At 40.1% G+C, this 27834-nt stretch overlaps 2 protein-coding genes across 3 annotated transcripts; both read left to right on the top strand.

Annotated features, from left to right (window-relative positions):
- The first annotated feature begins 59 nt into the window (after positions 1–59).
- Positions 60–26992, top strand: LOC115758286 (probable lysine-specific demethylase 4B). Of its 2 annotated transcripts, XM_030698850.1 has the most exons (8): positions 60–661; positions 13231–13682; positions 13753–14091; positions 14645–14967; positions 15031–15275; positions 15375–15767; positions 16611–17042; positions 22696–22820. In XM_030698850.1, exons 2-8 carry the CDS (start codon positions 13257–13259, stop codon positions 22722–22724), a joined length of 2187 nt encoding a protein of 728 aa, XP_030554710.1. In that variant the 5' UTR covers positions 60–661; positions 13231–13256; the 3' UTR covers positions 22725–22820. The 2 variants fall into 2 exon arrangements, with proteins under 2 accessions (XP_030554710.1, XP_030554709.1); XM_030698849.1 differs by lacking the exons at positions 60–661; positions 13231–13682; positions 13753–14091; ... (1 more) ...; positions 15031–15275; positions 22696–22820 and adding an exon at positions 24406–26992 and having other exon boundaries at positions 15726–15755; positions 16569–17042.
- LOC115758168 (mediator of RNA polymerase II transcription subunit 15) lies at positions 19338–21659 on the top strand (the record flags this gene model as incomplete). The annotated part of the gene is made up of 1 exon (XM_030698709.1): positions 19338–21659. A coding segment is annotated over one exon (2322 nt), but the record flags the coding sequence as incomplete, so codon positions are not given.
- Positions 26993–27834: the final 842 nt, after the last annotated feature.

Raw genomic sequence — 27834 nt, forward strand, 5'->3', positions numbered from 1 at the left:
TTACTCAGCTAAAAAGTACTCGCACGACTATCGATGCTATTGTTTAATCGACAATGGTGCAGCTCTAACTCTTTCAATGTGTTTTGTTAAATTTAGCAAAAAAAATGTGCAATTTTTGTGTATTTAGTATTATGTTCATTGTAAGAAAGTGATTAACTATAGAATCTAGTAAAGTGCAAGTGTGTGAAACTAAATGAAAAATGTCGTACGCAGTATATGCCACAGAAATGCCAATGGACAACGACAACAGGACGGAGACGGATCGCGTTCTTCCAATTGTGGTGTAGTTGTGTATGGATACTGATTAGAAGACGAAAATTGCAAATTGGATGCCACAAAAACAAAAAGTGTGCTGTTTTAAAGCAATGCGACAGTAAAAAACCAACAACCACACATAAACCCAAATCACATACAACCCAGCACATACACAAACACACACACACACATAGGCATGTGCAGCAGGGCGAGCTAATCTATTGTAAATAAACCGCATACTGGTCTATTGTGAACGCTCACTGTTCTCGGTCACGTACGCCGTTTGTTGTTGCATCTGTGCTATGAGCCCAAACTATTGCGAATTTGTTAAAAAGAAATTTTATCAAGGCAACATACGAGCCCAGCGGCATTTTGAAAACATTCAGCTGCAACTTCTTAATTAAAGGTGAGTTATTTAGCTTTAAGTTGAATTTGCAATTGAGCCAAGTATTTCGCAAAATCGATTTTTCAAGTTAACTTTTGGTCATGCAACGAGCCAAAGCCGCCCGCCGCCCCCCGCCTGCCGCCAACCGCTCTTCCGAGCCGAATTGGCGGCTCTCTTTGTGGCATACTCTTTGGTTTCGTTTCCTTTTTTATTATTATTGTTTTCTTTATTCTTTAGCCGGGCAACGCGTCACTAAGTTTTGGCAATTCAGAGATAAATATGTAGCATACCCTTTACGTATGTGTGGGTGTATGGGGTATGTACAGTCTGTGAGCCGGAACAAGAGTTGGGCATGTGGTGTCCAATATTTAGTGTAGATTTTGGGATGTTACAAATTTTGACTTTTTGAGCAACAACTATCCACTAATAAGGCTCTTTCTAGATTATAAACTTTCTCATCTTGATCTAGCTTTACATTTTGGTAACTTTATTGATTTAACATATCTTATTTGTTTTAAATTAAAAAAAAAATATCTAAATATTTAGTTCTAATTGGATCGTAAAATACATTAAAAAAACGTAGACTAACATTGTGTTTGATATATGAAACAAAATAGTTATAATTTTTTAATGTTTTTTTTTTTTTTTTAAAATATATGCCTTTAAGCGATTATCTCTTTTAAAATGAGTGCTGGAAAATTCAAGCTAATAATGCTACTGAAATACTTAAGGTATTTGAAATACTTTGTTTTAATAAATACTTTTATTTATATACTGAAAAACAACAATGTTAGTGTTGGATAACGGGGTTAGCCCTACATAGATAAAAACTTTCGCTTACTAGCCTGAGATTCGAACCAGCATCCTCTCTCATGCTAATTCGTTATGCCTCTAGCAGGGACTGCAGCTAAACATTATAGCAAATCACACTTCAAAACCTATCCAGAAAATCTGTAAAATAAACAATATAAAAGGGCTTTATGTAAGTTTTTGAAATTATCAACCAATTCTTCTGTAAAACAAAGCTTTGTTATAGAATGTATTTGACTGCATTTTGTAATTTATTTGAGCCCAGTCACTCCTAGTTGCTTTTGTCAGTCCATTAATGGGTTCCAGCCTTGCCACGCCCCGAAACTAAAGCCGACAGCTGCTATACTATCGCGGTGTTAATGACTTCTTCTAATCAAACAAACGCGCCTCGGCTCGTAGTGTAAACAAAGCGTCGAACAAATGTTTGAAAGGCTCTCCCTGCCTTAAAAAAAAGAAGTTATTGACATGCGTAGGGACAACCCTTAAACAGAGTCAGCAGGACAGCAGCGACAGGATAATGAAATAAAGGGCCAAGTCCAGGCTAGCCCAGACGACAACTGACCTGCGACAAAGACAGCGCCAGAGAAACATCTGCCCGAGTCCTCGAGACGTCTGGTTCGGCGGCCTACCTGCAAGCCAGGGAGAGGCCAGAGCGCAGAGAATGGGAATTGGGAACTGGGAACAGGACACCCAGGCAAAGTTCAATGTACGCCTGCGCAAACATTTCACAGGATGCACGCGCAGCTGCGACAGGATTCGTAGCTCGGATGTGCGTGATTTTTGTGCGCTCCGTTTTAGTTTTTGTTTTCTTGTTGCTCCGTTTTTATGTTTTTGCTCTCTTTCTCTGTCCCTCCGGCCATTTTCGCACTTCCTACCCTACTTAATGCCGAAAAAAAGCGGAAATCTCAAATGTTGTAACAGTTTTTTTTTTTTTGCGAGACAACTTGTATGTAATCTCTGTCCAACAATCGGTCGGTTCACGAATACCTTGTCCTGGCCACGCCCAGCTCTGGCTCGGTGAGCTACCGGTTTATCCCAAAAACAAGTTGCGCCGAACGCAATTTGAAACTTTTTTCAGTTTGTTGGGGTCCTATTCCCTCTCGATTGGGGCGACCGTGCCCCTGTCTACGGGTCGTCCACGGCGACGTATTGAATTACAGTTGCACGAAAAGCTGCCTCGTCTGGAACGTATCTGGTTTTTTGGGTTATGAGCGACAAAAATGTTGCTGTACACTTTGTTATCCTCGATATTCATATGCTGGCTGCAATGAAAAGCGAGCTCCCTTTTACTGGGGGGGCACATGCAGGTGATGCAGCTCCGGCAGCTCAGGCAGCTGCTAATGCTGCCTAACCAGCATATAATTTCTTTATGGGAAGCGTTGCGGTTAAAATCTATTTGGTTTTCTTTTTTCTCTTTTACTGTCCCAACAGCTGCGATTACAAGCGAAATACTCAATAAATAGTCAATAATAATAATAATAAAACAAAATTCTAAGAAATAATGTTCATATAGAAAATGTGCATCAATTGAGCCAAACCTTCAAGAAACATAATTTAGATTGGTTAAAGTGCTCGATGCGAAATGAAATATGGTTCGTATTGAGTTAAAGAAATTAGAACCTGGCAATAATCATTGAGAATTCTATTGACTTTATTTGACTAGAAAAAAATTCATGTTTTTATTGTTAATGTAGATTATGAACATGGAACTCTACGATTTTTGGAGAATACATTTTTTCATAGTTTTTGTAAAAAAAATTCATTAATTGTTCTTGATATGACTTTATCAAAAAGTAGTCCGATCTTACATTTTTTTTGTTGTATTTTAATTTATTTTAATATAAAGTTAGCTCGTAAAAAAACAAACGTTTTTCTTATAAAGAGACTCGCTTTTCGCTCCTTAGTTTCTATGGCATATATTATATACGATATGATATATATATGAGATGTTATATATGATATGATATATATATTTATCAAATAATAGTTGAATTGCCTCCAAGAAATTTGGTAGTATATTTATCTTCGTAATCCTCAAAGTATTTTTAAGATCCGTAAAATATATATTCAACAATTTGTTTCTTAAATTGTTTTGCATGAGAACTTCTTTCCATATTTTATTGATTTAGTTCAAAGGCAACCTCTTTGCTCCTAAATGCCACTGTCTAAATCCTAACTTTTTTCAAGAAATGCTCACATCCACAAAAAATACAATATATATTTGTTTTTGTAGCAATAAGACGAGTTCAATTGACTATCAATCAATTGAATCTAGGTTGTGACAGCTCTTGCGAATCGCACAACTGTTTTGCTGTGCACACCCAGTGCACACACACACACACACACACACACACAGATATGCACTCAGATACACACACACACACACACACACACGATGGCACACTCGTGCATTCGTGGCAGCAACCGCAGCCAATCAATCGACAACCATCAGCTGCCAAGTTGAAATAACAACTGGAAATGGAACTGCAACTGCAACTGCTGCAGATGCTGCACTGGGTCCTAGTGGCGCATGCCAAAACGCTTGCAGGACTCTTCCTTCAGCAGCATTTAACGTATCTAGTTTTTAGGGGAACTCCCAGAGCCAAACAGATGTTGCACACAGTCTGGCAATCAATGCAACAGCGGGCAGCTGCCACATTCAGAGTCAGAGGCAGGCACAGCCGATCCGGCTTGCAGCCGGCTTCAAGGCATTTATTAACATTACCTTTGCGTGGCGACAGATGGCAGGCGGGCAGGCAGGCAGCTAGGCTCGGTTCGGGTCAAGCAGCTGCTGCTGCTGCTGCATCTGTGTGCTGGGCTCCTGGCTAAGCACTTGAAGTGCAGGTGTTGCCCGAGTTGGCAATAGCATATTGAGTCGTCAGCTGGGCGCTGGCCACAGTTTGGCCGGTTTATGCGTTTCCTGACCGACCCTACACACACACACACACACACATGCAACAGCACAACATTTAAGTGGGGGTTGTTGCCAAAAATCAGCTGTTTTTGCGCAATGTTTATAAACAAAATGTAACCCTTAGACAAGTCAGACTCTGCCGTGCCATATATACTCACATATATAGATAGATATTTTTGGAACCACCACTGAGCTGGGCTCTTCCGTGCCGTGCTGTGCCGTGCTATATTGTGAGTAGAGTTAAAGGCAGAGCAACCACCGGCATACGACCATGTCCACGACCTACTTTGGCGCACTGGCTCTGGGCCACATGGCGCATGGGGTGGTTCCGCTCACAACAACAACAACAATGGCAGCGTAAGGCGAAGGCCTTTGTAGGTGCAAGGACGTTTGATACCGGGAAAACCCCCCCATATAGCCCAGACAGGGAGGACGGCGGCAGCAACCACCAAGTTAAACGCAAGGCACCGACCACCACGGGAAAACCATGTGCTCTGCTTTGCTCCGCTCTTGGTCATGTGCTTAACCGAACCACCACCACCACCGCCAACAACAACAACAACAACAGCAGCAACAACAATATTGCGTATTAGCCACCTTGCAGTTCATTGGCATGTGCCGGCATGTCATCAGCCTCATCCACACAACGTCTTCGTCACTTTTAGGGGTTTTCCCAAAAAAAAAAAAAAAAGAAAGAAAACAACAGAAACCAAAACAAAGTGCGACTTGGTGGTAGTTAGAATCGCGCTCCCATTCATAAAGCATAACATAAACATACCCCCGGTTCAGTTTATATATATATATATATATAGACACCGAGCATAGTGTATTGTTTGTTTTGACTGTCTCCGGGCTCTCTATTCTAGGTGGTGTTTGTTGGCATAGATTTCCCGACCTAATCGCAGGTGTACCCGCATATATATGTACATATACTTTTATTAATAGAGACTACCCCCTAAAACTTGTGGCCAGCTCAACAGGTCGCCCTGGCTAGTGGTTGATGGTGTGTGTGTGTGTGTTTGTATCCCGATTGAGGGTAATTAGTATTTTTTGGGGTTATACAATTGACATTTGTCCAAGCCTGATATATATATATATATGTAGTTCACAAGTCAAGGGGTTGAAGGTCGTTCTGGCTAGTATTTAAGTGGGTTGCCGGGATGATAACAAAAACATGCCCTAAGTCAAGAGTTTTGGAATTTAATGCCTAATACAGCATAGCTTGATTTAATTCGTTTTTAACTAGATAAATGCGTTGAGAGTTTATCAAAAGTAATAACAGCATATAATGGTAAAAACATTTTAGTAACATTTGAATTGGTAGAAAACAAATGAAATGTGGAAAAATTATTGCATACTTTTTTGCAACATTTATATGAATTTAAAAAATATATCACATATATAATAATGAAAGGGTTTAACTTTCAATAAAAAAAACATGCTGTACAAACTTCAAGATAAGTTTTTGGAAATTGGTTTTGAGAATATCTCAAAGATTTATAGAGTTCCTGACTACAATGTTATTTGTGACATTTGTCTTTATTTCGTGATCAATTATTGTTGGTCCACTTGATATTATAGAATGCACAGATAAAATGATTATTTCACATTAATAATAAAATTTTCATTAATAATTTGCTTATTTAAGAGTTTTTATAATACAAAACAATCAAATAGGGGAAAGAAATTTTTATATTAATGAAATTTTATCTCACTTCTCGTTCTTAAAAATATTCCTTTATAAGTTGCATATGAACAATGATGATTAAATTGTATGATAAATTTAGTATCTCGAAATGCTTAATACTTTGGGATTAGATTTATTCAACTGATATTTCCATATTTTTGAAGTTTAATTTATGAAAAAATTCTCGTATTGGTTCTTGGAATATTTAATTCGTTGCGTAGTTTAATATTTAGCTGTCGTCCTCAAAATACACTTGCATAAATTCGTAAAAAGAATTTCTTAATTTTGTGCATTTATCTTAAAGTAAAGTGAAAATGAGCTGTTCTTAATGTCCTTTAGATCGTATGGCCCTATTTCTCAAGGCATTTGCCAAAACGGTGTAATTGGAGCATTTGTAAGGCAAGAAAAGTAAATACAAAAAAAAAAAAGCCTACGCAATCCTGAATGCGCCAGATTTCCGGTCGAGCTGACACTTGAACACGCGCGCCGTTAACTTGAAAATATTTTTTTCTCATAGTTTCTTATTTTTGCTCTACAACGTTTTTGCTTTGCGCTTTCAAAATGGCGACGTCGCTGACCAAAAACAAAATCAATGCAAGAAGGCGGCGACGTCGACGTGCGTAGACAACAACAGCGGCAGCAAGAACAACAACAACAACAACAAATGCAAACATTAGAAACAGCAAAAGCAAAAACGCCGACAGCGACGCAGACACTAAACAATTTTGCAGCAGCGCAAATCAAACGACACAAACAATGGCGGACAAGGCAAAACGAAACGTCAAGCGCAAAAGAGAATTAATTAGATTGCGGCGGCAGCTGGGCGCAAAGGCGGCAGCTGAGAGAGTGAGTGAGTGAGTATGTGAGCTGTTAAATATGAAGAGAAACTATTTGTGTGTGTGTGTGAGAGAGAGCAATTGCAATTGCGAGTGCGCAAGAACGAAGCAGCGTAGAAAGCATCGAAAGCTTCAAATTGTATGCGCACAACAACAACAACAATGGTGACCAGCGATCCAAGTACAACAATAAGTAAATACGAACAGAAACAGAAAAATATTGTAAAAGCAGGCGCCTCCTTGCGCCCGAGCCCCTCCTCTTTATCCAAAGGATATGTACGAAATGTAACGAACAGCTACAACGTCGGCAAATGCAAAGCAAAACAAAGCATTGAAACGAGCCAAAAAAAAAAAAAAAAAAAAAAAAAACAGTTGTGCAATTGAGATAACAAAAGGGAAACTTGAAAAAAAGGGGACGCGCGCTTTGCTTTTTGTATGACGCGTGTGCTATAAGCCTCACAAAAGGATATAAAACGGGCACAGGCAGCGCTAGAATAATAAATAATGCTTGTTGTTGTTGTTTTCGTTGTCGGCGCAGCAGCAGCAGCAGCAGCTGAGGCCGTTGGCGAATCGAAATTTTATGAGAAAATGAAATTGTATTAGAAAATATGCTGCGTGAATCACACACGAGACACATACACACACAAATACGAGCATGTACACACGTACACACACACACACACATGCAAGCACACGCTGTTGTGAATAGGGGACGCACATTATGGCGTTCTCTACGTGCTTTCGTTTCAGCCGACGTTAACAGCGGCCGCAGGACGACGTCATCGTCAGCTAGTTGTTGTAGCTGCTGCTGCTGCTGTTTGGTTCCTGTTTTCGCTTTTTACCGTTCAGTCAATGACCACATTGTGTACACAACGTGTGTATGTGTGTGTTGTATGTGCCCCTGTTTATATGTATGTATATATATATGTGTGTGTGTGTGAGCGCTTGTCCTGCCGGAAGTTGACGCCGCCGCCTGGTCATTCTCGTCGCTTTAGCCCAAGCTCGCTGCGACGCTCTCGCTCTTGCTCTTGCTCTCTCACTCACTCTTTCTCTCTGCAGCTGTGGCCGCCGTCTCTTTCACTAACTCGATGCTACGCTTGAGCTACTTTTGTAAAAAACAAGTTTCTGAGTTTGCTGTGCACAGGATCCGGCTCCCCAAACAAAGTGCACTTCAGCTCAGCTCCTTTTCCAGCAACGTTTTTCAGTCCTTGCGCGCACGGCCTCTCGCGTCACGCTTTGATCCTGCCGTTGACGTTTCCGTGTTTCTCGCTGCTGTTGCCGTTCGTTCCTTCCCAGTTCTGGCCGTCACCCATGCCACATACCATAGGCGTTGCCCAGCTAATGACATGTTGTAAATTATATTCCCTGTGCAATGTTTCGTTTCTCTTTCTTCTTGTAATTAGTTTGGTTTCGCTTTTTGCGCTGCGGCTGCTTAAATTTTGTATTTAAAGGCTTTTTTCTTGTCCTGTTTTGTAAGCATACAAGTTGTGTGTGTTTGGGGTTTCGGGGGAAAGGATATCTTGTTAGGCCAGTTGGGCATGCTGCCTAAGAGTACAAACCGAACCTTTCAATTACCTTCAGCTGTGCTCCGAGATCAAAGTATGCTTGAGTTAAAATTGTGGTCATCTTTAATTTAATTAAAATTACTGTTCATTTAAAATGTGCTGTCTTACCAACAGGCTGCCTAACATCCTAAACTTTTTGTCCTTTTAGTTAGGAATAGTGTAAATTGTTTCAGATGTTGTTGCTTTTCGATCGTTTGCTTTAGCGAATAGTATGTAATACTACATAGATGTGTTTTCTTTGGTACTTTTCTTTTTGCGCCCAATCGACTAGACATTCCCACGAAAAAATGTATTTATCTAGAGAATATTTAAGATACATTTAAGATATTTATGCATTAAGATCGATTTAATTTTGTGATCATAATGCTTTAACTGGATATAGCCGTTGTTTCTAAATAGTCTGAGCCATATTTAGATCGAAAAAATATAATCAAATCTCCTTATTAAAATAATTACCCGAGAAATATTAATTTCTAGAGGATATTATTATTATCTCAGTGGTCGCTAGGAAATCATATCTTCCAGACTTAAGACCAGGCAATTTCAATGTATTTAAATTCTTATATCTAAAACTGTTTGTTTTATGGAAATGTTGGGCTTTCAAGAACCTGCTCTGATCCTTCAACCTAAAATATATTTATCAATCTGCCAAAGGCTTAAAAATTTAATCAAAGCCTTTAATTGAAATGAACAATTTTTACACAGCTATTTTTGGGCTCAAGTTTGACATTTAACATGTAAATCATTTTCGATTTTCCCGGAAAATTTCAAAATATCTGTCGCAGGAAACCACTCAAGTGCCAGCTGATAAATGTGCATTACCATAGCTTGATCTTCAAATGATCGATATGAGATCCTGTACCCAGATTAATGTAAATACCTTTGTAAATCTCACGCTAACTACGCGGACTAATACAAAGCGTAATTATGTGTAAGCCAGGCGCGGTAGTTCAACTCCTACCTTGTCTAGCGTTTTTCAGCTCTCTCTCTCTCTATCACTCTCTCTTTTTTGTCTCGCTCGCTTTCCTTGTGGCTAAGCAGAGAGCGAGCGAGCGAGAGTCGCAGGAGTCGAAGCATAGCAAATTTCGGTGTTTTTGTGCAGCATTCGCTGCAGCTCGTTTTTGCCAATATTTCACAAAAACATTCGCTTCACAAAAATCTATTGTTTGCCACGAACCAACTGCCGCTTTTCCTTTGCATTTTCCACACACGTACACGCACGCACGCACACACACATGCACACACATATATTTTTGTATATCATTCATTGTCCTGACAAACTTGTTTTTGCTCTTGTTCTTATGCGCGCTCGCTCTTGGTTTTCCTTGCACATTACGCTTTCGTATCGTCATTCGCATTAAAAGGACAACGCTCTGTGGCTGTGTCTGTCTGCTTGCCTGTACGTGTGCCTGTGTGTGTGAGTTTGTGTGTGTGTGTATGCTGCCGCAGTCGGCGTCGCAGTCAGTGTTGCTGGGCGCTGCGCTGCCTCGTCCTCGCCAGGCACGTCGTGGTTTCAGTTTACGCTCGCAGCTCCGACAGCTCAGAACATGTTGCTGATCCGCGCCCGTTGCCGTGTGTGTGTTTATAGCAGCAGTTCATGATATACAGATATATAGTTGATGTACATATACACAAATACAAACACGTATAAATATATAGCAACAAAAGCAACATACTTAATATTATATTGAGAGCTTTCCCCCAATCGTACCACCAGCCAGCAGCTCTAGACACTCAGCGATTGTTGCGGGCCAACATATTTTTACAGTTACAAATACAACAAACAAATAAATCGTGTGTCAAATAAACAACAACAAATTGTGCAATTGTGCAAAATACAGCGAGCGCCAGCCAAAGAGAGCGAATGTGTGTGTGAGAGAGCGTCATTTCAAAGAGAGCGCGCCTAAGCGTAAGCAACAAAAAGCAAAAGGAAAAAAAAAGTGTAGCACACAAAAAAGTGACAAAGAAAAGCAGAAGAAAAAAGTTGTTATTCTTTTTAAGCGAAATACAACAAAAGCAATATGTGCAATAAACTGCAAAAACAGGCAAATAAAACAAGCAAATACTTGTAAACGTTGTGGGATTACAAAAGCAAAAGAGAGTGAGAGCGAGCGAGTGAGAGGAAGAGCGCGCACAAGAGTACGAGCGGGAGGCAGCATGAATATAAAATTCATCGAAGCGCACACAAGTGAGTCTTTAATTTTCAACTTTTATTCAATATACATATATACTCATGGCATATTACTTATAAACCCAAATGGCACACACACTACCACACACACACACGCACGCACATGTGTACATGTGTACATGTATATATATATGGCAGTTGCTCTCTCTTTCCCTCTCTCTCTCTCTATTCATGCGACTCGCTAGTTTGCGTCTCGCCCAATTGCGCCTGCTTTCGTCCTGACAGCATGCGCTCTCGCTTGCGCACACAGCGCGCACTCGTCGTTAATTTTCTCTCCGTTGTCCTCGTCATCATCGTCTCATCGGGTGGTGGTACAGTTTTCTGCGTAGACCCAAAATTGCGTAAATTTTCTTCCATGTAGTTTGCTTGCATGTCTCGCACGGCGTTGTCCTCATCATCGCCGTTGCTGTCGTTGTCGTTGTCGTTGTCGCTGTCGCCGTTGCGGTTGCCGTTCTCGTCCTTGTTCCCGTTCGTCCTGTTGTCGTCAAGCTTTCAATTTGTTTATTCATCAATTCTTTACTGCCAAATAAACATTTAACATATTCCACAAAGAGGTTTGTACTTTGGTTATTGTGTTTCATATTCTTATTGGGCGTGTTTCTCAGTGTATCCTTTTTGCGGCTCGCTATTTTGTTCTGCGCCATTTTAATTGGTGTCCTTTATATTTTTCGTATGTATGCAGCTGCGGGGATTAGTTGAATTTTTGCTGATTTCTGAATACCTATAATCGAATATTCTCAAAACTGTTTCCAGGCTGTGTTTGAATGTTTTCTGTTTTTGGTTTTATTAAATAAAAAGAAATAGTTTAAACTTTTCCACACACAATTCGTGGATACATATAATATGTATGTGTATGTATCGCATTAACCCAGAAACTCAAAAGGCTACTCTGCAAGAAAATAAAACATCGTTTTGTCTATGTATGGGAGAGGAAAATAAGAAAATTGAATTTTATTTAATTAGTTATGTATGAGAAAAACAGAAATGGAAAATAAAAAAGAGTTTTTATAGTTTTCAATGATGCAATATAGTTAGCATGGTATGTAATTCAGTGAGAATGAATATAATAGATTAAAACAGGCGCATTTTTCAAACTTTAAATAGTCTATATTTCTAGTTTATTGTTAAAAAAAGGCCAACTTAAATTTTTCTAGCAGTGCTTAAAATCTAATTGTCGAGAAATGTATGCATTAGATATTGCACTAAAAGTTGAATAATTATTTAACTTTAGGTATATGATTAACACCAGAACATGATCACATCAAAAACTAATAGATAGTTATAAAGCGTTTATCTAGTTTTGACAAAAAAAAATTTTAACAATTGTCAAAAGCCTCACATATGGCTTGATTCTTAAGATCAGGTTTTGTACTATGCGAAACATTGGCATATTCCTCAGACTACTTTTGTGGTAAACATAATTCAAGTTTCAAATATAGGAGATTATAAACGAAAGCAAATAGATTCTTATTGTAATTAAATCTAAACTAAACGTCAAGATGTACAGCTAAAGGGAGGCTTAATACTGCAATATTAAATACTTATATAGTACGGGTTTAATACTACAGTATTAAATACTTATAATGCTTCAGTATTAAGTACTGACATGGTACGGGTTTAATACTGCAGTATTAAATACTAGTCTTTAACAAATGATGCTTTGACACAAAATTTTTAGAAATACATACTTTTTTCCATACTAATTATTTTAGAGTTTAGCTCGCTTTAAATTTTTCATTGGACCTAGCTTAAACACTTTTTATCTGAAAGTTGTGCCTGCTTAAAGGTCGAAATTTGTTTCCAAACCTAGCCATAAAATATTTTACCTATTTGTTTATATGTATAAATTAATAAAAAAAAACTATATATGATTTGTAAATCTAACAAATTTTCAGCCAAAAACGTTATTTTGACAAATTTTTCTCAACTATTATTTATATGATAAAAGCCTTAAACTTTCAGCCCTAAACCAAAATATACAAAACATTTTGTAGCATTTTTAGAACGATTCGAAAATATACAGTATATAAATATATGTATTCAAATATTTCTATTAACAATTATTGTAAGCCTATCAAAGTATAGCATCAATGCACCTTTTCAAGCTGGCCATAAAAACTAGCAGCAGCAGCAGCAACAACAGCAACTGCCTGGGCTGCATATCCTGCCAGCCTTTGAAGCCTGTTCGCCTGCCTGCCTGCCTGCCTGGCTGGCTGGCTGGCTGCTTGGCTGTGCTGCTGCCCTCTGTGTGTGCCTTGTCTGCCTGCTGTTGTTGCTGTCCCATTGAAAAAGGGCGCTTGAAAATGAAGTTGCAGCTGTTCCTGTTTCACTGCTATTTGCTTAGCAACAACAACAACAACGACAGCAGCAGCAACAACAACAACAGCAGGAGCAAAAGGGCACCGGGGGCAGGGCACGCACGCATTCATGTCAAGTCTTAGGCATCTGCGCTGGATTAATGCGCTGATCGCTGCTGAGAAGCTGGCAGCAGAGGCGGCACCATTTGTTGCCTCGCTCTCCAGTTCTCTCTCTCTCTCTAGCTGCCTCTCTCTATCTATCTATTTCTCCCTCTCTCTCTCTCTAACAGTTACAGATCGAGTTGATTAAACAAATATGTCTGATATACCGCGCATTATGGTTTTCCGTCCCACCTGGGAGGAGTTCAAGGACTTTCCCAAATATATTGCCTATATGGAATCACAGGGCGCCCACAAAGCCGGTCTGGCCAAGGTGGTGCCGCCATCCGAATGGGTGCCACGTCGCAGTGGCTATGCGGATTTGGATGCCTTAAATGTTACAATACCGGCGCCCATTTGCCAGGTGGTTACCGGCAAACAGGGCTATTATCAACAGATCAACATACAAAAGAAACCGTTAACAGTTAAACAGTTTAGCGAACTGGCTAGCACCGAACGCTATGCCACGCCCAAGCATTTCGATTTTGAGGATCTGGAGCGTAAATATTGGAAGAACATAACCTATGTGGCGCCCATCTATGGCGCCGATGTTAGTGGCAGCATCACAGACTCCGATCAGGATGTAAGTTTGGAGTGGGCTGATCTTTTTTTTGTTATTTTTTTTTTTAAATGCCTTGTTCCGCTGTTCGCAGAGCTGGAACATAAATCGCTTGGGCAGCATATTGGACTTTGTCAACAAGGACTATAATATACAAATTGATGGCGTCAATACCGCCTACTTGTATTTTGGCATGTGGAAAACCACATTCGCCTGGCACACAGAGGACATGGACTTGTATTCAATTAACTATTTGCACTTTGGTGCGCCCAAAACGTGGTACGTGGTGCCGCCCGAATATGGACGACGGCTGGAAAAGGTTGCCAATCAGTATTTTCCGGCCAGCTATAAGAATTGCAATGCGTATTTGCGTCATAAAATGACGCTCATATCGCCACAAATACTCAAGCACCACAATGTGCCCGTTAGCAAGGTAAAGCCAAAAGTCAACATTCCATTAAGGAAATAGCAAAAAAGTAAGAGCCGGAATTCGAGTTTGGGAATGGGATGTCATTGGGATCTTTTACAGAGCTAAATTGAGCTAACTAGTCAATCCCTTTAACAGAGAAAATCAAACTCAGGGCTTCCTTATTTATGTATTTGAGCATTAGACACACATGATTCACAGTTCAAACACTTCGCTCTTTTGTCAACTCGCGTACTCGTAACTGGTATTCACATTTGGCGGCTTCCAAAAAAATTCATAAAGGCCTCGTTTCCAGCGCCCAAGGGAATTTAAAAACATTCCCAACGCTTCATTAATGGCTACGATTAGGACATTGAATTCATGACATTTCTTTAAAGGTTATGAAGATTGGAATCGGAAGACTTCCAAACCAGTCCACGTATTTATTCGTCTAACAAGACTTGACTGGACTTGCCACAAGAATAACACTCCATAGATCCAGCTCGATTCCTGGCGCTCATATTTAGCCAAAGCTATTGCCCCCTTCCTATGCTTAACACATCTTCTCCCATTCATACAGATCACACAGGAATCGGGCGAGATAATGATTACATTTCCCTTCGGCTATCATGCTGGCTTCAACCATGGCTTCAATTGTGCCGAATCCACAAATTTTGCCATGGAACGCTGGATTGAGTACGGAAAGCGTGCAACGCAATGTACCTGCAGCAATGACATGGTCAAAATCTCAATGGACACATTTGTGAAGCGTTTCCAAAGCGAACGCTACGATGCGTGGCTGGAGGGATGCGATCTGGGCCGTCATCCGGAGGATCCGCCCAATGCGGTGCCAACAGCGGCGCCGCTGCCGCCGCATCTCGATGTACTGTTGTGTGATAAAAAGTGGGTTGAATTGAACCCATAAAAAAGACATTTTATTATATTTTTTTACTCACCCTCCCACAGAATGAAGAAGCAATGTAATCCCACCAAGGCGAAGAGTTTCAAGGAGCGTAATCCTGATTTGGATTTGGATGAAATCCAACAGAATCCCAATGTGCCCGACGATGTCAAGGCCATGCTTAAGGAGAGCGTGCTCACGCTCAACGAGGAGGAGACCGAATTTGCGCCCGAGGATGCCATGACACTGCAGAGTCCCGCTGACTTTAAGACCAAGCAGGAGCTGCTGGAGTACATGGACGATGGCACTGGTGAGCCGTTGAGACAGTCTCCAAATGCCCAAAACCGAAACCAATGCGCCGTTTCTGTTCTTTTCTTTTGTCTCTGTCTCTCTATCCCACTCTTTGCAGAGGATGATGATGAGGAGGAGGACTTCAAGCGGCGTAAACATAAGCGCAAATATGATGCGGACTACGATGACGATTGGCTGGCGAGCAAACGACGCACCAGCTCGCGCAACAGCAGTCGCGGTCGCAGTCCGCGTGCCAATAAAGACGATCGCTCCATATCGCCAGCATCCTCCACATCCACGTCCTCCACATCAAGAGGGGCGCGCGGCGGCGGTGTGCGCGCCAAAGCGAATTCCACGCCGCGCAAGACGCCCACACGGCGAAAAAAGGAGGCCCCAACAGCAGCCAGCACAGCAGCAACAGGCACACCAGCAGCAGCAGCAGCCACAGTTGCAGCCATCACTGAGAGCAGCAACAACAGCAGCAGCAGTGTTGGCGCAGGTGAGCGCAACAGCAGCAACAATTTGAACAACAGCAGCAGCAACTGCAGCATCAGCAACAGTAGCAACAGCAGCCACTGCAGCGCCACAGTCACAACAGCAACAACAACCATAGTCACATAAGATTCACAGTTCAACAGCCATCAACCATCAACATCCGCATCATCATCCAGCTAATCCAGCCAACCAACAACTAGCTAGCCCCATCCCCCCAACTGTTGACTAACTAATTTTAAAAACAATTTCAACCCGATCCCATTCACAGCCGCTTTTGTCAGAGTTTATTTTGTCAACATCGTCGTCGTCGTTGTCGTCGTCTTTTAGTTTCTTTTCTCGTATTTGTGTTTTTTTATATATGTACATGTATGTGTTTTGAAATTAGAAACTTTTGCTACAAAATAAGTCGTCAAAGTTGTGTCCTAATTTGTAAGCGCCTGAGAAATATATGAGAGCACGCTATATATATATATGTATACAGACATGTGTATATATATATTAAAAGAAACTCTATGCTAAAAACTAACCAAAAACCAAAACTGTTTTACTAAAAAAAATTCGAATGAGTATCTAACTCGATTGCTGGTTGGGCTTCAGTTTCAATTTCGATTTGTTTCTGCTGCAGCTTCGTTCGTTCGCTTTGCTCTATATATATGTATATATGTCTATATATATGTATATGCTGTGTGTTTGTGTGTGTCGCTTCACAATCCCAACGCTTACCTGCCACCATATAACAACCACATCAACAACATCCAATCACAATAAACAAACTTTTATAGCACATATAATACAAATTTCGAACGCATTTTTACAGATATTAAACGCAAACTCAACGAACAGCAACAGCAACAACAAGCACAGCAGCAACAGCCGCTGCAATTCATGCAACAGTCGCGCAAATTTGAGGGCAAAATACCAAAACTAAGTCAACAACAACAGCAGCAGCAGGCGACAGCAACAGCAACAGCAACAGCAGCAACATCTAGTCAGCAACAGCAACAACAAATTGTTTGCATCAACATGTTGCCCGCAGCCAATACACTAAATGGCATTCCACAGCAGCAGCAGCAGCAGCAACATCAGCAGCAGCAGCAACAACAACAATATACCAGCACGGATGGCAATGTCTATCAGCTGCAAAATGAAATACTCTGTGATGCAAATGGGCAGGCAACAACAGCAACAACGGCCACATATCAAACAACAGTCGCTGCCGTCGCCAGCAGCAGCAACAGCAGTCCGCAGCAGCAGCATCAGCAACAGCAACATGTTGCTGCCAGCGTTGCCGGTAAGTTGAAATATCTATATACTATATATATTGCTTTTGCAATACTCTTACTTAAAACCTTGCTCTCAATTACGTTTGTCGTTTTGTGTAGTATTTTGTTGCTTTCATTTTGTGTGCTCGTTACAATTCCTATTATTGTTTTGGTTTTTGTTCTTTTATATTTATTAGCTACATTTACTAACTCCTTTTTTATATTTCACTTCTTTTTTTTTAACGATTCCAATTGGCAACATGTATTTATTTTTATAAAATTTATCAAGCGCTCAACCCTCAACATTCTCATAACACAATGCATTAACAATTTGTAGAAGTTTTACTTTAAATTTGTTTTGTCTTTGTTTATTATTTCTTTTTGTGTTCTTTGTTGTTTTCGTAATTTTTAACAATTTTGTGCCAAATCAAACTGCAGCTAACAAGAAGAAGAAAAACGTGAAATTCCAAAGCGAAAAAAAAAAACAAAAAGAACAAGATACAAATTTGTTTACTATATGTTTATTCAATAAAATGTGCTGGTCTTCCATTTGCGGTGTTTTGTACAATTTTGTAGGCACAAGTTGGCCAAAATAAAAATAAACTATTTAAAAAAAAAAAATAAAGACAATTTTTATACAAAATCAGTTTTAAGCTGATTTATACAAAAAAAAAAAAAAAACGTTATACAAAAATCAGAAGAAAAAACTCCCAGCTGAATGCATCCCAAACAAATAACAAATCGCTTTTCAGTTCTTTTACACAATTTACACCTCGTACACTGTCTGTCTCTCTCCCTCTCTTCTTGCTGAGCATATTTTCTCATTTCTGTTTATATATATATATTTATATATGCAAACAGATATCGAAATATAATAAAAAAAAAAAACACATATAAATAAATGCACAAATTAGGCCCCAGCCATATATTGGAATATATTTATTATATATTTGTATACGAATGTGATTGATGATGGTGCAAAGCGCATTTGAAGAAAGGCTCAAAACTTATTTATTTTTTTCATTTATGTATGTATTTATATTTTTAGTTTATTTAAAGTTGTTTTTAGTTTAGCTCTTAAGTTATTTTTGCTGTTCACAATGGAGTCGATGTTAGATTTGAAAGTGCGCTGAATTTGTGTTCCAATTTCGTTCTGGTTAGTATTCTAGTTAATATTCGCACTATTTTTTATTCGAAGCTTCAAAACTGACTTATTTGATTGGTTAATAGAAATATGCTACAATTTAAAAGTTGGTCAAACATGGGCTCGCTCTTTGTTTGTGTCTCAATTCCGTTTGTTCCAGGCAGCACTTTATTTTCGAATCTTGCATTACTTTTGCTGCAAGTATTTAATTTCCTTCAGTCAAGGAACAAAACATAAAATAATTAACATATCCAATTAGCAAACTTCAATTTTTTTTGCTGCAAGTCTTCAATTTCCTTCAATCAAAGGACAAAACATAAAATAAATAATATATCCAACTAGCAGGCTTCAATTTTTAATTAGTTATCCTCCTCATTTAACAGTTCTTTTAATTGTTTGATAAGGCTTGACATTAATAGATATTACCATTACGTACAATTGTAGAGTTTCATCAAGCTTTTTACTCCTTACACTCGTTTCACTCCAGAGTTTTAAATTCCAACCATTTTCGCCATACGAAAAGTATCGTCCAACATTTGTAGAACCGTTGATGATACAAAAGTGCTGCCCATCAGCTTGTATTCCCCTCAATTCCATTGTGAACATTGCGCGTAGTATATATTATTTTAGCATTTTGCACAAATATTATATTTTTTAGGTATTTTTTAGTACTATTTTTTGATATTATTTACTATAGCCAAATGTGGCCATTTTCAAATTGGAATCAATTTATTATTAACTTTAATTTTTTAACGTTTGCTCTACCGTATGAAACAGTATACTGACATAATTCTAATTCGTAGTGATTAAGTAAATACAAATTGATGCGACAAACAACAACAAAATAGAAAAACCAATTCACTCATTTCTCTTTGGTATGTAGTGTATGCAGCTCTATATATGGGGTATATACGAATCGGATATGCTCTATATAAAAACTGTTTAGTTCGATGATGATTTGTAGCTATAATTTTTGCACAACCCATTGATTAATAATTGATTTTTTTCTTTCGGTATTCGATTTTGAGTGAATTGTTGATTGATTTCGATTTCGATTACGATTACAATTTCGATTTCGATTTTTCGAATTGATTTCTTGATTATTTATGCAAATATTACATTCAAACACATCTTTTATATGAACCAAACCGAATATATGTACTTTCAATCAATATAAACAAAAGACAATGTGGTCACAACTATTAGTTCGTCCTCCATCCTGCACACGAACGCCACCGCAAATGGAGCAACGGATGGCCAACAGCAGCAACAGCAGCCCCAATATCATTATATAACCACAACTGGAGAGGATGGCCAGACGCCGACGACCATAGTCTTTGAGAACTATAACGGAGGTTTGCCCGCGACGGCGGTTAGCGCCGCCGCAGTGACCCCTGTCGTTAGCAGCATCGATGTTGGCAGCGGTGGTGCTGGTGGCGGTGGCGGTGGCACAGTGCCAGCAACGACAACAACAACAACAGCGCTGGTGAATACGGATGGCACAATTATTGAGTTCGACGGCAGCACCTACGAGGAGTATCATGTGCTGAAAAGCGAGAATGGAAGCAGCGATTGCCTGAGCAACGGCAGCAGCGCCGTGGCGGCGGACATTATAAAGTACGAGCCACAGCATGTGGGTGACGATGAGGAGCTGTTGGGCGAGGGTGAGGAGAGTGGACTGCAAGTTAAATATGAGGAGCAGAGCCTGGAGCATGAACATGATTTCGAGGAATATCATGTGATTAAATCGGAAGTGGAGGCCGAGGCAGCGGAACAGGCGGCTGGCACCATCAGCTACACCATCACCAGCCACGACGACCAGCACCAACAACAGCAAGAGCAGCAACAACAACAGCAACAGCAACCACAACAGACCATCAATGATGCGATACCCGGCATGCTCTCGAAAGCGGCGGCGGCCAAGCAGAAACGTAAACGCAAGACGCGCGTCATTGCGGAGGATGAGCAGGGCGAGTATCTGGAGAAGATGAGCGTGCGCGGCCTGGACATAGCGCGCTACGAGCACATTATCGATGGTGTCGCCTATTGCCTGGTCTGTGCCAAGAACGACATCTTCAAGACGTTCAAGAACAAGTACAGTTTCCAGCGGCATGCGTATCTCTTCCATGAGGGTCAGAACCGCAAGATATTCGCCTGTCCCATATGCAACAAGGAATTCTCGCGGCCGGATAAAATGAAAATGCACAAGAAGGATAAGCACGGGGATGTGCCCATGCCGCCCTCATCAGCGTCGAGCACGCCACAAAAATCTGATGCGACGGGCACGCCGGCGGCCAAGCGTGCGCGGACCACACGAACGCCGCGCGTGCGCAAGCTGAAGGCGGGTGATGCGGCCACGCCTGCCAAGAAGCGTTTGGCCCAAATCGACAGCGTGCTGGATGAGGTGCAGAATGCCGAGGCGGAGCAGCAACAACAACAGCAGCAGCAGCAGCAACAACACCAACAACAGCAACAACTACAGCAACAGCAAACGACAACCGCAGCGCCGCAGCAGCAGCAGCAGCTGCAAACGCTGCCCTCGCTGGACTTTAGCGGCATGATACTGCCGGGCGGAGCACAGCTGGCGTTGGCCAATCCCGGCGCCAGCAGCTCGATGACGCTGCAACGCGGCCAGGCAACGCCCACGCAGAGCGCACAGCCAACGACAACGACGCTCATCTATTCGAATCAGCTGGAGTTGCAGCAGGCGTTGCTGCAGCAACAGCTGCACGGTCAGAGCATTATGATACAGGATCAGGCGGGCAATCTGGTGCCGTTGCAGCTGGATGGCACCCAAACCATCTACACAACGGCGCCAGCGCCGCAGCGTGCGCAGGCGACAACGTATCAAACCACAACGCAGCAGCAGCTTCAACAGCAGCAGCAGCAACAGCAGCATGAACAGCAGCAGCAGCAGCAGCAGGTGGCCACCAGTCAGGCGCAAGCGCAGTCCACACACTACGATCTGGACAACGTGACCTACCTCAGTTCGACGGCAGCGGCCACGCCCACACTGCCCAACGAGCAACAGCAGCAGCAGCAACATGTCATTGGCACTGTGCAAAGCTATCAGATACTCACGCCCGACGGGCTGCAAAGCTTTCAGCCCAAGCTGGAGGCCACGGAACTGGGTGATCTCTGTCCGTACACCATGAGCGCGACGGGGGCGCCACAATACACATTCACCACGCACGCCAGCGCGCAGCCCACGCTGAATGCGAACGCGCTGGACGCCCAAACCCAACAGCATCACCAGCAGCAGCAGCAGCAGCAACAGCAGCAGCAACAGCAATCGCAGCATTTGCTGCAACAGCATCAATTTGGCCACAATCCGCATCATCAGTTTATGGAGCTGAAGAATGAGCTGCTGATAAAGAGCAGCGATGCGTATACGCTGGATGCCGCCTCCATGTACCACCTGCCCTTCTCGCCGACATCGATGATAAACGCGGTTAACGATGTAAACAACTCGTCGCTGCTGGAGACCAAAGAAATTAGGTAAACACAGTCACTAAATCCTAACTTTTACTTTCTCTCTCTCTCTCTTATCTATCTCTGTATACTATATAACTATATCTTACTAAAAGAAACTATGCTACTCGCTACCAGCTAAGTAAACTCTTTAGTGTAACGCGCTCTCGTTTGTTTTAGACTCGCTCGCTCGCTGTCAATCTCTCTCTCTCTCTCTCTCTCTCTCTCTCTCTCTCTCTCTCTGTACTCGCTATTACACTGTCTTCTCTCTCTCTCTCTCTGTGTTACTTTTTATCAGTTTTGTAGCGTAGTCAGCGGCGGCGCTGCGTAATTGCTGTCAGCATGTTGCAGTCGCTGTACCGTTACGTTGCGTTCCATTCCGTTTCGTTTCCTTTTTCTTTTACTTAGTGTTGAACAACGTCGCGGCAACTACTAAAAAAAATAAACACACTTTTAAAACATACAAAAACCAATTTGAATATTTCGAATATATAAAAAAAAATACCACGTACATTAACAAAGTTTAGTTTTTAATTTTTTTAGTATTTTCTAGTAGTTTTTCTTTAAGCGTATCATATGTACTATTTAAGTATTTTGATATTATTTTTATATAATTATTTATACATGTAGCCGGTATATTGCTTAACTTATTTATTTTTCAGTTAGCCTAGCTTTAATTTAAATTTGTGCATTTATTTATAGAGTATTTTTATAATTACTTTCACCGATTTCCATTACAAATATATTATTTCTGTTCAGCTTTATTGTTGCTTTCGGTTCTGTACAGTCTTCAGTGCTCCAAAGAACACCTTAAGTATTAACATTTTACCATCAACAAAAAAAGAGACTCACAATTTGTGGAGCCTTTATGTACACATACATTATTTGTTTGGTTTTATTTTTCCTTTCGACAATAATTTGTATTACAATGTGTTACTTCAATGCGATTTTGTTCTTTTTTCTTTCTTTTTCTCTTATTTTATTTTATGTACACACAACCAACCCACCAACCAACCAATCAATCAATCAAAACAAACTCGCATATTAAAATAATAATATAACTATAGCTACGATATATCAGAAGCCGTGCTTCTAGCGCTCTGAAAAAGCTACGACAGCAAAACATACAAACAATAAAAGCGACAACTGCAGCAAAAGTACCAAAAACTATATATTGTTAAAACTAAACAAAAAATGAACAAACGATAAAACGATTAAATGAAAAAAAGAAAAGCAACGCAAATGGAAACCATTTACAATGCGATAGAGCGGCATACAAATGAAAAACAACACTAAATGCATATATTAAATATGTTTGATCATAACGCTTAAATACTCATAATACTCATTTACATTAACACACATTTTACAACACTAACAAATGAGGATAAACTCGCATGCATTCAACTGCCACAACACGTACGTGTGTGTGTGTGTGTGTGTGTGCACACAAACAACAGCAAGCAACTTCGCACAATTTATTAATTTTTGCGCACCTCATAAACATTTCATTTGCATTTGTTTCAAAATGGACACCAAATTATATAAAAAAAATAAATAAAAATTTAAAAATATATATATATATATAAATATAAAATTGGACTTTTAAAGTGCAAGGTATGTGTACTTTTTTTATTCGCTTTTTATTTATTTATTTTTTTTTTATTTACTTATTTTAAGTTTTTTATGTTAACCAGCTTTGCTTAAGCTCATTCAACTCATTATCCATTACTAACACACATTGTTGCTAAATTTGAGGCTGTTCTCATAGAAGAAAAGCGGGAAGAAAACTAAAAGACATTTCCTTAAGAAAAGCGCAGAATAATGGGAACTTCAGAAGGCTTTCCGTGGAATTCAAAACGTCAGCAAGATAAATTTACTTCAATCCTAACAGATTTATATACTACTATGTTTTTTTTTGCTTTTCTTTATATTCATAACTTTTTCAAAGGGTCTCAATTATTACATATTATTTAAATTTATTTATTACTTTCGACAACAGATTTCCATTCCAATCTTTTGGCAATTTTATCATTTTGATAAAACTGGCATTTTTTCTGGGGGTTGTTTTTCAGTAGTTTGTTAAGAATCTGGTATTTTTTTAATCGAAATGTACTTCTATGCGCTTCGTTAAAATACTAGAAATAGGGCTGTGAATTGTGAATAGCAATTTAATTGTTGCTCCAAATGTCATTTCGATTTTGCCACTAAAAACTGTCAACTACAGTATTAACTCTCAATCAGATCTAAGGCAGTTCTCTGGCAAAGATTAGATTTCCATTTTTATTACTGCACGTAGTAAAGATTTTCTTTTCATTATTGTTACTTTTTTTGTTGCATACCTTTGATTTATTTACGTTAATTGGCCTAACAATTGGTTACTCACAATAAAATCCATCCATGACTTGTATATAATAACACACCCAACATACCCATTCATACACACATATTTTATGATTTACTAACCCCAAAAACTAAAACTCTAATACTAAATAACAGTAAAAAAGAGAAAGAAAAAATCCTTAAATTAGATTTAAAAAAAAAAAAAACAAATGAAGCAAAATGCTAATAAAATTGTTTTAAATCCAAATATTTGTTCTTTTTCATTTTTCTCAACAATTTTTGTTCGCCCGTTGTGTTCATGTTTTGTGTTGTTCTTTTGTCATATTTATGATTTGCATACAAAATTCATATACAACAACAACAACAACAACAACAAACAAACAAACAACAACAATAAACATGCATCACCACAACAACAACAAAAACAACCACAGGTTCTTCTAAACAACAAGCATACAACAGCAAGAACAACCAGTTCAAGCGGCCATACACACCACGCTACAACAACTACAACAACAACAACAAGAACACTCAGAACAACATGCACAACAGCTACAGCAACAACAACAACAACCACAATGATTGGCAGCGTCGCCAGGGCGAAGCGAATCGCATCTATTACGAGGAGATTGTCGTGAAACAAGCCAATTCACGCGCTCTCCTCGCCGCCGACGGCAACAGTCGCAATCGCAACAGCAACGGCGGTAACAGCGGTAACAGCGGTAACGGCAACAGCAACAGCAGCAGCAACAGCTGCCGAAGCAACAGCAACAGCAATCGTAGCGCCGCGGTCAGTTTCGTCGACAAATTCGCTGACTTTGTTACACATAATCGTAGAAATTTGAAAAGCAACTGCGACTCTCAAGTGCACAACAGACACACTAATAATTACAACGCTGTCTCATCTCTCATCCCAAATTCTAACAACAACAGCAATGGCAACAACAACAACAACAACGGCAGCAACAGCAGCAGCGCTGGCAACAACGGCAACATCAACAACAACGTGAGCAGCAGCAGCAGCAGCAGCAGCAGCAGCAATGGCATCAAGGCAACCATCGGCAAGAAGACGCCCGTCATTCTGCTGGCCGCACGTGGAGCAGTTGGCGCTGGTCACAAATCGCAGCAGCAGCAGCAGCAACAACAACATCCGCCGCTAGCCCTCATCAATGGCAGCCAAACAGGCGGCAAGCCATCGGTCACATTGCTGCGCGTCAATACGAACACCAATCGCAGCCGCCAGGTCATCATCGCGCCAGACGCATCTAGCCTGCAGCAACAGCAACAGCAGCAGCAGCTGGTTGAGGAGGAGGAGGAGCTCATCGATGAGGATGTCTATGAGGATGGCTTGTGCTCATCCACAGCGCAAATCTTGCGCAAATTTCGCATACCCAAAGGCACTGCGCTTACGGCCAAATCAGTGGATGGTTATTTGACCATGCCCACGCCCACGCCCTCGCCGCCAATTGCAACAGCTGGCGTTGCGCTAGATGCGGCCAGCTATGTAGACAATACAGACGACATCATCGAAGAGCTCAACGAAGATGATCTGGTCGAGGAGGTCATCGATGAGGAGGCCAACTGCGAGGAGCAGCAACTGCTGCTGCAAGAGCAGCAGCAGCAGACAACGCATGACAACGATGGGCTCGATCTCAGCAGCAGCAGCAACAGCGACCACACAGCAGCTGCGGCAACAGCGCCAACAGCAACATCCACAATGCTGCTACAGCAGCCGCAACAGCAACAACAGCCCGCGGCAGCGTTGCAGCTGCAAACCGTGGGCCCCAATGGCACCGTGACCTGCTTCAATCTGCCACCGAATACCATACTGGTGCAATCATCCGATGGTAGCATTATAGCGCATCCCAGCAAGGCTGGGCAGCAGCAGCTGATTGTGTTGCCCGCGGACTGGCCCACGGCCAATATGACGCTGGCTGAGACGGCGGCAGCAGCAGCTGCTGCACCGCAGCCAGCCCAAACACAAACGCTGCTGCTGACAGCCGATGGCACCGCCATACCCATAATGGCACCACTGCAGCAGCAGCAGCAACAGCAGCAACAGCAGCAGCAACAACAAGCCGCAGCTGTTGCTGCCGCAGCGCAGCTTTTTGCCGCGTAGGGTCTAATGGGTGGCCAAATGGGTCGATTTTTGAATAATGCCACAATAATGCCAACAACATATTTCTTTTAAATTCAATCAGCGAATGTTGCGCTTGCCGCAAAGCAGCCACATGATGGGGCACAGCTTCGTTGTGCTGCTTTGCGCCAGTTGCAACAGAGACTAAATAAAAAAAAAAAAAGTAGACTTTAATTTGTTTATACAATTTGTAAGCCCTTTCGACAATTTGTTTGGGGCATGGTACATACAAAAATCGACACATTTGGCCACCAAAACCGGCAGCAACCACAAAAGCAAATCAAAACGCAATACAATTAAACCTATATTTAAACAATAAAAACGAAGCCAAGTAAAACTTAAAAGCAGCCACAAACTCAATTGTAAAGCTATGCAAGAAAAAGTATAAGAAACTCAACTGATATTACATAATGTTAAAATGCATACCAAATCTATTTTTCTACATAAAAAAAATCACATAACATGCATATATATATATTCATACATAAAGAATCCTATATATATATATATACTTTGTATATAGTATATATAAAACTCATGTTTATGTTCATGTTGTGCGCAAAATGTAAAATGCAAAGTAAAAATTCAAACAAAATGTTGTTCATAACTGACACACACACACACACACGCACGCACTCACTCATGCACGGCAGTGTTGTGTAACAAATTCTGTAAATTTCAAATCAACATTTAAATTATTTTTTAACACATAAGTAGCGTATATTTAAGTGCAAAAACAAAAACCACCAACGAGACACCCGAGCCCAGTTTTCTAAATAATATTTTGAGCAGGCGCTGCCTCAGCGCCAGACAAAATTTATTTTTAACTTAATTTAATATTCTTAAAACTAAAAAAAAAAAAAAACGTTTACTGTATTATTTGGAAAAAAACTAACTGCTTACCAGACTATATAATAATTTAAAGCAATTACTTAAATACTATTTATGTATAAATATAGATTTATATGAACACATACACTTATATAATTTGTTCCTTTGCATGAAATAGACGAAGCCAGAAATACCTATTGGCAGCTATGCAACGTATTTCACTTAAAGAGTATTGTCCATAATAACTTATTTTCTATTTTTTTTTTATTGTTGTTCATATCTCTACCCTTAACAAACGCTACCCATCCACTCACACTTTCCTTAAATGTTGTATATTATTAAAAAACAAAAAACACACAAGTATATATATTATTTGCAATTTTGTTAAGCCATCCTGCATGCGTTAAAAATAAAACATTGATTACGATTAAACTTACGCCTAAGAATTGAAGCATAGCACTGACCTAAGTTGTTAATACTAAGCGCGGTACCCTAGTTAAGATTAAAGTATTTTTTCATAATCACAATGCAAAAGCGGAAAAACAAAAGCAAAAACGAAAAAAAAAAACAAGCAAAAACAAAAAACTAAAGTTATTGTTTAAGCCTAATGAACTATTACTGATGGAAGACAATGATACAGATTCAAAGCATATTTATTTTAAGATCACAACCAACAAACAAATAAGAAGAAGAGAAATATTAAAAAAAGTGAGCTACACTTTTTGTAAGATAATTATTTAGATTAAGTCGTAACGAATTAATGAAACTGCAAGTAAATAATTAAGCGAACATGAGTAGAATACACTATGTATAAAAAGTCTATGAATAATAATAACTATACATATATAAATATATATTTATTATAAACAAGAAAAATACAATTTTAAAAATTCAA

This window comes from Drosophila novamexicana, unplaced genomic scaffold (genome assembly GCF_003285875.2).
Source record: "Drosophila novamexicana strain 15010-1031.04,08,12 unplaced genomic scaffold, DnovRS2.1 tig00000137-arrow-arrow-pilon, whole genome shotgun sequence".
Classification (NCBI taxonomy): Eukaryota; Metazoa; Arthropoda; class Insecta; order Diptera; family Drosophilidae; genus Drosophila; species Drosophila novamexicana.